The sequence below is a fragment of the Doryrhamphus excisus genome, chromosome 21 (assembly GCF_030265055.1).
Source record: "Doryrhamphus excisus isolate RoL2022-K1 chromosome 21, RoL_Dexc_1.0, whole genome shotgun sequence".
Classification (NCBI taxonomy): domain Eukaryota; kingdom Metazoa; phylum Chordata; class Actinopteri; order Syngnathiformes; family Syngnathidae; genus Doryrhamphus; species Doryrhamphus excisus.
In genome coordinates, this window is record NC_080486.1 from 15,293,902 (window position 1) to 15,305,877 (window position 11,976).

General features: G+C 45.3%; 1 protein-coding gene across 1 annotated transcript; it reads left to right on the forward strand.

The window, feature by feature from the left end:
* The first annotated feature begins 978 nt into the window (after positions 1-978).
* LOC131108522 (vacuolar protein sorting-associated protein 41 homolog) lies at positions 979-11,852 on the forward strand. The gene is made up of 28 exons (XM_058059530.1): positions 979-1,180; positions 1,589-1,627; positions 2,632-2,739; positions 4,121-4,198; positions 4,885-4,959; positions 5,633-5,695; positions 6,439-6,504; positions 7,767-7,886; positions 7,966-8,112; positions 8,176-8,242; positions 8,305-8,402; positions 8,479-8,608; positions 8,689-8,804; positions 8,872-8,990; positions 9,215-9,296; positions 9,364-9,456; positions 9,527-9,654; positions 9,804-9,948; positions 10,011-10,052; positions 10,130-10,180; positions 10,262-10,399; positions 10,477-10,531; positions 10,638-10,778; positions 10,847-10,983; positions 11,067-11,166; positions 11,251-11,295; positions 11,362-11,441; positions 11,522-11,852. The coding sequence occupies exons 1-28, from the start codon at positions 1,160-1,162 to the stop codon at positions 11,600-11,602; spliced, it is 2,565 nt and encodes an 854-aa protein (XP_057915513.1). The 5' UTR covers positions 979-1,159; the 3' UTR covers positions 11,603-11,852.
* The last annotated feature ends 124 nt before the right edge of the window (positions 11,853-11,976 follow it).

Here is an 11,976-nt window from a genome sequence, read left to right on the forward strand (position 1 = left end):
GAATGGCCTACATTGAATGAAAAAGGCTGCTCACCAGATGTGTGTGCATGGCGGCCATATTGGGAAGGTACTGCTGGATGGATGTGATGTTTATGTCCCTTAAAGTTAGGAGAGAAACGGATGGAAGACGTCTTGCCTGTTCTTCTGCGCCGCGTACGGGTCAGCAGAAAATGTGTTCCAGTTACCAGGCAGCATAAATACTCTTCAAGGAAATCATCTTTTCATCTTTTTGTCGGCTGCGCACAAAGAGTGTTTAGTAAAAGCAGAATGAAAGTGACCCGGCTCTGACCTCATATGCACAAATACAAACACAGCACCTATAGGAAAACACTCAGCCATGTTCTTAATTGAACAGAAATATGTATTTAGATTTATTTTGGAGGGGGTCAGTACACGAGGTTGGCCTCTCCTCAAAGCTGAAGGCCAGGAGAAGACAAGGAAGACAGAGGTTTATAAATATAAAAATAAAGACGTGGAAGAGCGCCTTTTGAAAGCAACCTCAACAAAGTTTGACACGGCTCTCCTGTCCTTTGAAGAAAAACAGACGGCTGAAGAGAAAGTAGTAAATAAATAAATAACCCTGCTAAAAAAGCACAGAGTGGATACATTATTAATATTAGACTGAAGACTGATGTTGGTGCTGCCGCTTTTTCGTCTTTGTCTTCGGCTCTGGAAGGATGATGGCTGAGCTGTTGGCTTTTCTTTTGTCTTCCTTTTTAATTGCTGACCCATATTTGTTTGTTTTAACAGCTGAGAAGACTGTCTTTTGTCACTCAGATGAAACACGACACCAAATATAAGAAATATTTTCTCTTCAACGGTTGCAGTGCCGAGAAGCTTCGGGTAAAGTGCTGAAATATCACTTCACTTCATAGAAAAAATAAAAACGGATCATTATTATCTTCATAAAGGCCGGATTTACACAACAGCGCGGAATAACTACGATTCCCACAACCCCTTGCGCCGGCGTCTCGGTCATGTGACTCAACTTATGACAGGGGGCGCAGTCTGTGGCTAACGAGCATCATTTTTATTACCGCGTTCCGTGACGTTAATATTGTTTTTATCATGCCGGGAACATAATTCCGCTTTTGCAGGCTTCAAAGAACAGGTTTTCAAGCCGGTGAGATATATTTAAAGCCGGATACGCGGCGTAATCATGGCGGAAGTGGTGGAAGAGGTAAGGCTAGCCTGCTAATATTATTGACAGGCGATGCTAACTAGCAGTTGAATACACCTACTATCCTATAAAACATGCTGCTTTAAGATAATACTTTAATATCTAAGTGTGTGTCTATATTGTGTATATGCGCTAGCTTTAACACAGCTACTCTAAGGCGTTTCTGTGTCATATCAAAGCTGCGCACATCCATGATGTGGACATGCTGGAGCCTATCCCGGCCGTCTTTGGGGGAGAGGCGGGGTACACCCTGGGTTTGTCGCCAGCCAATCACAGAGCACATATAGACAAACAACCATTCACACTCTCATTCATACCATGGACAATATAGAGTCTGGCTGCATATGTGTTTTATTCATGTCAAGTTGAATTCAATGGAAGCCTTTGCTCATCTCTTTGTGCAAACAGAGCAGAAAATCCAATGATGACTTCACGGATGAATCCGAGGTAAGAACAATGAGAATCATCATGTGAGTGATCGTCATTTGCATATCACAAATATAGTTACTGTCACTAGATACAGCAAGCCTGTGGATGTCTCTTTAGGGATTATGATTGACTGGGGCTGCTAGTCCCACTTTGGTACCGTAAGAAACGGGTGAACCAATGCATGTAAAGCAATCAATGAATAAATGAAATGTGGCCTAACACAAGAGATGCTTCATGGTGGACTTTCAGTAAAGTAAATCTGTCCTCTGGCTGTCTATTGGGTGCTTAAAAAAAAAAAAGTGTGTTAGCCTCGCTTTCAACTGACTGTGACTCCCCACCAAAATATTGCAAAAGTGGCTGACAAATAACCGGGCAGGCAGCAGATGGCAAAAGTTTGAAACTAGCTAGTTTCTCTCTGAGGGGAAACATTTAGCCTTTTTGTTGTTGGATACGGCCGCGCTGCCCGTGACAAATGCCCTCGCATCAAAGAATCTCACAACCATAATACACAGGAAATAGCCGAGATATGGCATTGTTGAGTGGGAAAGGATTGTTTTTTTGAAAATAACATTTTTTCCACGCTGTCCCCCCCCCCCCCCCCCCCCGCCCCCAACCCACCCCCTCTGACTCAGTAGGACATAATAGCAGACAATGTTTGGGGTTTGATGCACCCTGTGGGCAGCCTCAGACTGTGCAGCATCGCTTATAAAGCCAATTGGGAGTCGTATTCAGGCTGTGACCGGCCCCGCAAGTATTGCTTCGTGCCGCCGGAATACTTCAAGTTTTGCTTTATGAGAAGACCAAATGTGGGGATTTTGGCGGGGATGAAGCCGCTCGGGAGAAAATGGAAATGATAGCACAGCATTTCACACAAGATGATGGCAATCATTATAATAATAATAATACACATTATAATGTACAGTACATCACAGCATACCATAGCAATCCCCAAAAGTATCATCTTGTGCGTGTAATGAATATTGTCCTAAGAAAGCATCTCAGGAGTCGACTTTGTCAACCAGGAGGAGGACAGCGAGGAGGAGCCCAAGCTGAAATACGAGCGCCTCTCCAACGGCGTGACGGAAATCCTCCAGACCGACGCCGCCAGCTGTATGACCGTCCATGACAAGGTAAAGGTCAAAGGGCGTTCCTCTACAAGCGGGAGGCCGTTGTTTCTCTCCTCAGCGGCAGATCCTTTTCTTCTCATCATGTTACCTCCGCCAGGGAGGTTTGTTCATTCATTCATTCATGCAAAAAAAAAAATAAACGTCACATATTCTATGAAACGGGAGTGGGATATGAGACAGAGCAATAGGGCACCAAGAGAGGACATATTTACACATTTTTCTTCATTTCCTTAATCTTCTTAATGGTAAGATCCAGACATACCCTAACTATGAAGACGGACCCTTCCAATTTAAGATTACTTTTAGATTAATAGTATTTTTTTAATATTAATTATATTTTTTGTATAGTTTAATTCAAATATAGGAATTTATTTGCTTTTCTTTTAAGAATACACTTTCATCGGGGTCAAGGGGTCAGGAGGTCACTGAGTCGGCACTCACGTTTTAGTATGCATGGCTGCCACCTACAGGACTGGAGTGGAACTGTTTATGATCATTCCAGACAAATGTGTTTTTTTTCTGGCCAAGTTTCCTTAACTTGTTTTAAAAGAGTAATATCCTACATTTGATATAAGACAAAATTTCCACGCCACTGTGGTCACGCCGTCATGCCAAAATTCCCCACTCCCGCCCAGCCGCCACGAGCGCACGCACCCCCGCCGCATGTTGCCTCATATTTTAAGCGTCTGAATCGGATTTTCGTTTGAACAATCCCATCCCGATAAATCCCTTTTTAAAAGTTGCTCCGCCTCACAAGGCTTGAACCCTCTTTCTTTTTTTATTTATTTCTTTATTTTTTGTGCTTATTTTATTTGTGAAGATTGCAGGGGCCTCTGTGTGACACGCTCAGCTGTGCCTGTAAATATAAGCATTTCATTATAGACTGCACTGAAGCATGGTGGGCTCGCCACACATGCACATGCTGCCGGAGACGGGAGGGGAGAGGAAGGGGGGGGGCCAGGATTAGGACCAGGACCAGGCGACACACTTAATCTAATGCCAAAAGCACACACTTTCTGCATTTATTCCCACAGCAGACACACACCCAAACCACTTGCTGCTGAGTAGAAATAATAGCCTCTGCTTAGCGGGGAGGGGGGAGGAATAAGTCAGATGTACAGTGCATTTATTATGCTTAAGCATTTTAATTTAAGAAGAAGAAAATACCATTTCACACTGCCTGACTTAATAAACAGGGCTTTTCCAAACCGGGCAATTTCACACTTTTTTGCCTCCAAGCTCAGCCAATCCTCACTTTTTCCTGTCAGGAAATACTTTTTATTTAATCCCTTTCAACAGCCGTCACCTATCAGCCATCGCCCCTTCAACAAATAAATGTGTGCGTTAGCTGGATTTACACGTCTGGATTGGTTTTTTTGCACAGTTCCTGGCGCTGGGGACACATTTTGGAAAGGTCTTCCTGCTGGACGTCCAAGGAAACGTCACCCAGAAGTTTGAAATTGTGAGTATGACACGGGGCAACCTCGGCAGGACGCAAACAAATCATAACACTTCTTATTCTCGGTAGTTTGCCTGTGAGGGCTCTCAGATGAGAAGATGAGAAGACGTCTCCAAAAGACGCTTTCCTAACTAACTCCATGAGTCGCTTTTTTGGAAAAACTTATCTGCGGGGTCTGATTACTGATCACTCATCCCTCCTGCTACATCTTCTTATTCTTGGTAGACCAGGTGCAATATCATGTGTTTATCAGTATAGTCACAAATACATCATATATTTAAATTCAAATGATTGTTTATGAATAATTATTATTGTTATTTATTATCAGTCTAATTATTGCTGCATTTCCTTAATTAGAAGGACATCATTAGCTAGCGTACACCTGGGTATGTACAATATAAGTCTTTGTCTGAATGCAAACACGATGTAATTACTGGAAATGCATGGTGGTAGACCGCCATAATGTATCCCACCTTTACTCAAACAGGGCTTAGCTTTTTATACGTATTTTATGATTTATTCAATTATATGAACGCTCGGGAATGCTAACATCTAGCATGCTAGCACGCGTCAATGGCTAAATAAAGCACTATACTAGTTTTGTTACTGCTTGTTTTGCTACTTTCTCTTCACAATAAAGTGCAGTGACGGGTGTTGAAGTTGTACTTTGATGTATTCCATCCCCGCAGAGTTCGGTGAAGATCAACCAGATCAGTCTGGATGAAAGTGGGGAGCACGTGGGCATCTGCTCCGAGGATGGCAAGGTGAGATCTTCCTGCTCATCTCTCGCTGCTGCTTACTGAGCCTTGAGGCCAGCGGCAGCATCTCCGTCTTCATCGGCACAACTTATCCAACTTCATGCTAATGCTTTGGCTAAATCATTTTGGGGAGGTTTAGCGGTGCGATCATTTCATCTCCATGCTATCTATCAACTTAAATTCCCTTGAGTAGGATGCAGGCATGTGTCCAAGCTCATCGAGCTCTTCGCCACGTTCCTTTCCTCTCGGTTATCTTGTCTCATCATTAACCCGTCAAGATGTGCTCACGTGGGTCAGGTGCTCTTCTAATCCTTACAAATCTAACCTAATCCCTAATTGCCGATGAGATGTTGCCAGGATATGAAGTTATTCCCCAGCTGGGCGTCTTCTGCTTCCAGCTGGAACGTGAAGACGCAGCACTAATGGCAACTCCGCCGTCCTCTTCCAGCACAAGAGGTGGCTGCAGCCAGCTGAGGCCAGCCCAAGATTAGCAAACCTCCTTCCGAAGCCCCCGGGTTTTTGTTTTTTGTACGGAATCAAGGTGTCCACTAATTGGCGACCCTGTGGAACAAATCAAAAGTCTTTTCCTGGCTGCGGTTTTCCTCGACGGCCTGGGCGAGTTGCAGAGGCGGCAATTAAAGCAGAGATGCTGAGTTATTCACCTTTTCTCTCTTTTCAGGTTCAAGTCTTTGGCCTCTACACGAGAGAAGGATTCCACGAGAACTTTGACTGCCCCATCAAAGTAAGTGCAGATACTTCATGGACAAAAGTACTGAGACGCACGCATCCATCACAGTCCGCTTAAAGGCCCCCTGGTATGTAAAATAGACTTTATAGGAGGGCATGGGCTCAGCATGGATCCGTGTTTGATCCCCGCCTCCTCCATCCTGGTCACTTAGGCAACACGGTTCACCCGCCTTGCCTGCGGTGGCACCCACATCCTCATCTTGTAGGAACAGGACCTTCTGGTCCCGGTCTATCAGGGCTTGTGGTCTCTGTGGCAGCGGTGTCCAAACTGCAGGCCAAAGACCATTTGTGGCAATTTTAGGAGCATCAATTTGAAATATTTAAAAAAAAAATCACGATATTTAGAGAAATAAAGAATGAAGAACATTTCACAAGAACATTTTCAAGGAGAAGGTTGACATTTATGTATTTATGTATGTACATGTATTCCTACTTCATTTTAGTGCAGTTTCTTTCTTGAAATACACAAAGTATCATTTCTTGCACTGTCGGCATGGCTTGCTTATCAAAATATGAAAGCGGCCTTTGCATCCTTTCATTCCCTGAGAACAGCATGTGGCCCTCGATGGGAACGCTGAAAGATCCCAACACGCCCTCACACACGCCAGCGTCTTGTAGAAGCGGCCAAGTGGCGACCGACTCAGGACTTTTATTCGCATATTGCGTTTCCAAAACATGAATCAAATTACACGATAGGAGCGGAAGAGCCAAATGTTAATAGTGTAATCTGTCCTGCAGGTGGTGGCATTGCACCCCCACTTCTCCAGATCCAACTACAAGCAGTTTGTCACCGGCGGCAACAAGGTAGGTTGGAATGTTTTTTTTTTTTTTTTAAACTGTGTTATTTTATCGTTTGGCACTTTTTAGGCATTTTCCCCCGTCGTCTCCCATCATTCGTCCCCATCGCAGGCGGGCGCACTCACTCACTTGAGCGTGGCTAAAAACGATGCGCAGCGTCTTTGTCTGCCGTGAAAGCTTCTTGCTGGAGTGCTCTCGGGAGAGGTGCCCATTTTCACAAAGTGCTGTCCGATCAACAGCGTTCAAGGAAAGGCTAAAAAAGATGTTTTGGCACAAACACAGAATGGATCATTATAACAATTGTACATAGTTGGAAGGTTTTTAAGCTTTCTCTTTTTTTTTCATGGCACTGGAGAAGATAAGATGGACCATAGCTGTACCTGCAGGATCCAGCACATTCATATTGGCATATTATTAAGTATATTCAGCATTATTTCTAATAATTCCACCCCCTCATGACACATGGAAAAATGAAAACTCTCACAGCATCATTTGGGCTTGTGCCAGTGTGCCTAATGTTGTGTCCAGTGAGAGTATTTAGTATAGCTTTCACTAAATGCCTTCAGCAGCAGCCATAAACTGACACTGCGACATGGAGCAAGTATTTTTAGATCAAGTCTCCTGACATTTATTTGACAGAGGGCTGAGGCGACGCAACTTATGTTTGCCTCGCCAGGCCCATTGTTGGAGCGCCGCGTTGCCATTTTCTTTGAATTGCCGCCGATTTCTCGCACTCGCCGGGTTGTGAAGGCCTCCGCGAGGTGCCTGCCACGGAAATCGATACGCCTCGACGGGAGCCGCGTCCTGTCAAAAGAAAATTCAATTTTTGCCTCAGCGGTTCTTTTGTGGTATCATCTCTTTGTCGGCTCGGATTGTTTATTAACATAGCTCAGCTGCAGAAGCCCGGAACTCGCATGGACCTTCGCCTGACCTTCTTGCTGATTTATGCATATGTATATTTATATATGTGTCTGTAGTAAAACACCTGCAATAAGTACTCATTACATCACAGGGAATTTGCCTAGACATACTACTGCTACACAACCAATTCTGCTTATTATTTTATGCCTATATATTCAAATTACATTGCGTTGTTTTGCTTTTAGGTTATTGCAACCATCTTCATAGAAAACAAGAGAAAGTTGTCTCATGATGCAGCATCCCTTCCAAATCAGCTGTTCATATGCTGCCATCTGCTGGTGGCCCGACGCAACTGCACTCCAGCTCATTTCACATGAACTGAAGTCTGACCTTTTTATTTCTTGAAGATTCTCCTGTATGAGAGGAATTGGATGAATCGCTGGAAGACCTCCCTGCTGCACGAAGGCGAGGGCACCATCACAAACGTCCAGTGGCGAGCCAACCTCATAGCGTGGGCCAACAATGTGGTAGGAGCCCCCGCTGTCGTCATAATCATCTGGGAATATGTCATCATATTTCATTTTTGCTGCGCTGTTTGTGTCTCAGGGCGTCAAAATCTACGACATCAGCACCAAACAGAGGATTACCAACGTGCTGCGAGACAATGTCAGTCTGAGACCTGACATGTACCCGTGCAGCCTGTGTTGGAAGGACGACACCACCCTCGTGGTGGGCTGGGGGACTTCCATTAAGGTTGGTGATGACATCACAGTCTAGCGTGGTCATCCATCTCTAATTCTTCTTCTTTCTATGCAGATTTGTGTCGTGAAAGAGCGCAATCCCACTGAAATGAGAGACCTGCCAAGTCGTTACGTGGAAATAGGTGAGGAAAAAACATCAGAAGCGTCTGGAAGTGCCCCATATCACGTCCTCGTGTGCTTTCAGTTTCTGCATTCGAGACGGAGTTCTTCATCAGTGGGCTGGCGCCGCTGGCAGATCAGCTGGTCACCTTGTTCTTTGTGAAGGAGAACCCCGAGCACATGGTAGCCCTTCTCTTCCCTGCTGTGTTCTTCCGTCCGCAAAGTCTGGAAATGACCTTTCTTTGGTGCACTCGAGCAGGATGAGGAGTTCCTCGCCCGGCCCCGCCTGGACATCATCCAGCCGCTCCCCGAGAGTTGTGAGGAAATCTCCTCCGATGCCTTAACCGTACGCAACTACCAGGAGAACGAGTGTCGGGACTACCGTCTTGGTGAGGAGGATTGTCAGTCCGAGAGATGAGCGCCAATCGTCATCGTTATGTAGACGCACTCAATCTCTTTCCATAAGCAGAACATTCCGAGGGGGAGTCACTCTTCTACATCATCAGTCCCAAAGATATCGTGGTGGCCAAGGAGCGTGACCAGGATGACCATATTGACTGGCTGCTAGAGAAGAAGAAATATGAGGTTTGTGTGGCAGGTTGAGTCGCTTTCATGGTCACCACGTTATTCATTTTTTTTCCGTTTTGGGCAGGAAGCGCTGATGGCGGCTGAGATCAGCTTCAAAAACATCAAGAGGCATGACGTGCAGAAGATTGGGATGGCCTACATTAATCACTTGGTGGAGAAAGGCGACTACGACGCTGCTGCAAGGTGACTTTTTTTTCTGTTGTGAATGCAATGTCTCACGCAGGACTGCAATCTATCTGATCTTATCGAAATTAATTGTCTTCTGTTGCTTTTTTTTTATTTTTTTCATATGACAGAGCCGCTTGTGACTGCTTTTAGATGGGGGAAACAGCGGGGCATTTCACAGTGGTGTGTGGCATTCAGTGTGTGCGTCATCAGGTGTCGTCTTTATTTGTGTTTGCATGCAGGAAGTGTCAAAAGATCCTTGGGAAAAATATGGAATTGTGGGAAAATGAGGTGTACAGATTCAAGACCATCGGGCAGCTGAAGGTAGGTCAGGATGAAATCGCCCTGCGGTGCGAAGACTTGAGTGAACTCGTTAAAACTCCCACTGCAGGCCATCAGCCAGTATTTACCTCGAGGGGACCTGCGCCTCCGACCGGCCATCTATGAAATGATCTTGCATGACTTCCTCAAAACGGATTACGAGGTACTTCTAGTTTATTCATCTTTGCATTTAAGATATTTTTTAAGAGTTTTTTTTTTCTCTCCTTTCTCAGGGTTTTGCTACGCTGATCCGGGAGTGGCCGGGCGAGCTTTACAACAACTTGGCCATCGTTCAAGCTGTCATCGACCACCTAAAGAAGGAACCCTCCAACAGCACCCTGCTCACCACGCTGGCTGAACTGTAAGAAGGAGCCAGGAACTACTCAATACGTCACAAATGGCTGCATCTTCATCCTCGATGGCAGTCAAAAGCACAATAGAGCGATAATTGAACCACGAAACTGCGTGCAAGATGTTCCAAGTGGTGAATAATCGTTGTTTTGATCCCAGGTACACGTACGACCAGCGCTACGACAGAGCCCTGGAGATCTACCTGAGGCTGAGGCACAAAGACGTATACCAGCTCATCCACAAACACGACCTCTTCTCGTCCATCGAGGACAAGATCGTCCTCCTCATGGACTTTGACAGAGAGGTGCTGGTGCTTGTCTTCACGGTGGTTTTGTGGTTGTTTGACTGACGTTAGTGTGTCTGCAGAAAGCCGTTGACATGCTGCTTGACAACGAAGACAAGATATCTGTGAGTGCTCTTCTTTTTCATCTGCTAAAAAGAATTCTAATGCACACTAATCCTTCTTATCTTCTTGCGACCGTCAGATCGACAAGGTGGTGGAGGAGCTTGCAGACAGGCCTGAGCTTCTCCATGTGGTGACTTAAGACCTCCATAAATTGACATTTTAAATAATTTTCTACTCCTAACATGGTTTATTATTCCCCTCACGCTTGTAGTACCTCCATAAACTGTTCAAGCGAGACCACCACAAAGGCCAGAAGTATCACGAGAAACAGATCGGCCTGTACGCCGAGTACGACCGCCCCAATCTCCTGCCTTTCCTGAGAGACAGCACCCACTGTCCTCTTGAGAAGGTCGTGATACTTCAGTGACAGAAGACACCACCAGGTCTTGCAGATCTTCATCGTCAATCTCCTCTTGTGTTTGTCAGGCTCTTGAGATTTGTCAGCAGCGACACTTTGTGGAGGAGACCGTCTTCCTGCTCAGTAGGTATCAATAGAAACATTAGCAACACTAGCATAGCTGTGTCAAATGGTGCATTTTAGGGTGTGTAGCAAAGCCTTTTTACCACTTTTTTTGTGGTGTCTCCAGGCAGGATGGGCAACTGCAAACGAGCCCTGCAGATGATCATGAAGGAGCTGGAGGACGTGGACAAGGCCATCGAGTTCGCCAAAGAGCAGGATGACGCCGAACTCTGGGAGGATCTCATCACCTACTCCATCGACAAGCCACGTATGGATCCATAACCCCTCGTCTGCATCCCACCAAAGGAACCACGCTCATATCTTGTTCGTCTCCAGCGTTCATCACAGGCCTTCTCAACAACATCGGAACCCATGTGGATCCCATTTTGCTCATCCATCGCATCAAGGAGGACATGGAGATCCCCAACCTCAGAGATTCCCTCGTGAAAATCCTTCAGGACTACAACCTGCAGGTTGATGCTCGTAGAGTCAGCAGCGTACCTGAGGGCCATGTTGTGTCGTGTCTTAATCAACTTCTTGTTTCCTGGAATGGAAGATTCTTCTCAGGGAGGGATGTAAGAAGATCCTGGTGGCCGACTCACTGTCTCTGCTTCAGAAGATGCATCGCACCCAGAGCAGAGGCATCATGGTTGACGGTGCGCGTGCTTTTTATGGCGGTGACGCACACGCCGCATCAAATAAATCTCACCAATCACAACATTACTCTGCTTTCCTTGCAGAAGAGAACATTTGCGAGTCGTGCCACGCGACCATTTTACCCTCAGGTGAGTCCCACATGCGGCTTTCCACCATTGGCAGCATTCCGTATCTGACGCATGCGTCACTTTCAGAGATGGCCAAACCTTTCAGCGTGGTGGTGTTCCACTGCAGACACATGTTCCACAAGGAGTGTTTACCGTCCACAGGAACCGTATGAACACACGCATAATAACACATTGGCAGTATATGCGGTATCAAACCTCATATTTACTTCTTTTTCTTTGTTTTCAGATTCCTGGATTGCAGTTTTGTAACATCTGCAGCGCAAAGAGACATGGGCCAGGAAGCGGGATCCTGGAGATGAAAAAATAGAGCAAAAATACGGTATAATACTATTTAAATTTAAAAGTGGGATACATGGTCTAGAAAATAAAGAAAAACATGTTTTATAAAGTGTTTGTGTGCGTGGGTTTTCTCGGGGTACTCTGGTCTCCTCCCACATTCCAAATACATGTATGATACATTCATTGGAGAGTCGGTTTGTCCGTAAGTATGAATGTGAGAGTGAATGATTGATTGTCTATATGTGCCCTGCCACTGGCGACCAGTCCAGTGTGTATGCTACTTCTTGTCCAAAGTCAGCTGGGATAGGCTCCAGCATAGCACCCAGTGAGGTCAAGTGCCATAGAAAAAGGAATAAATCGTTTTTATTTTTATTATTTATTTGAGTTTTTATTTCATAAATA

Bases quoted from the DNA above. Each gene is read 5' to 3' on its own strand.
- LOC131108522 (XM_058059530.1), top strand. From the start codon at position 1,160: ATGGCGGAAGTGGTGGAAGAG. The intron at 2,740-4,120 runs GTAAAGGTCAAA...TTTTTTGCACAG, and splicing joins GTATGACCGTCCATGACAAG to TTCCTGGCGCTGGGGACACA. The intron at 9,457-9,526 runs GTACTTCTAGTT...CTCCTTTCTCAG, and splicing joins TCCTCAAAACGGATTACGAG to GGTTTTGCTACGCTGATCCG.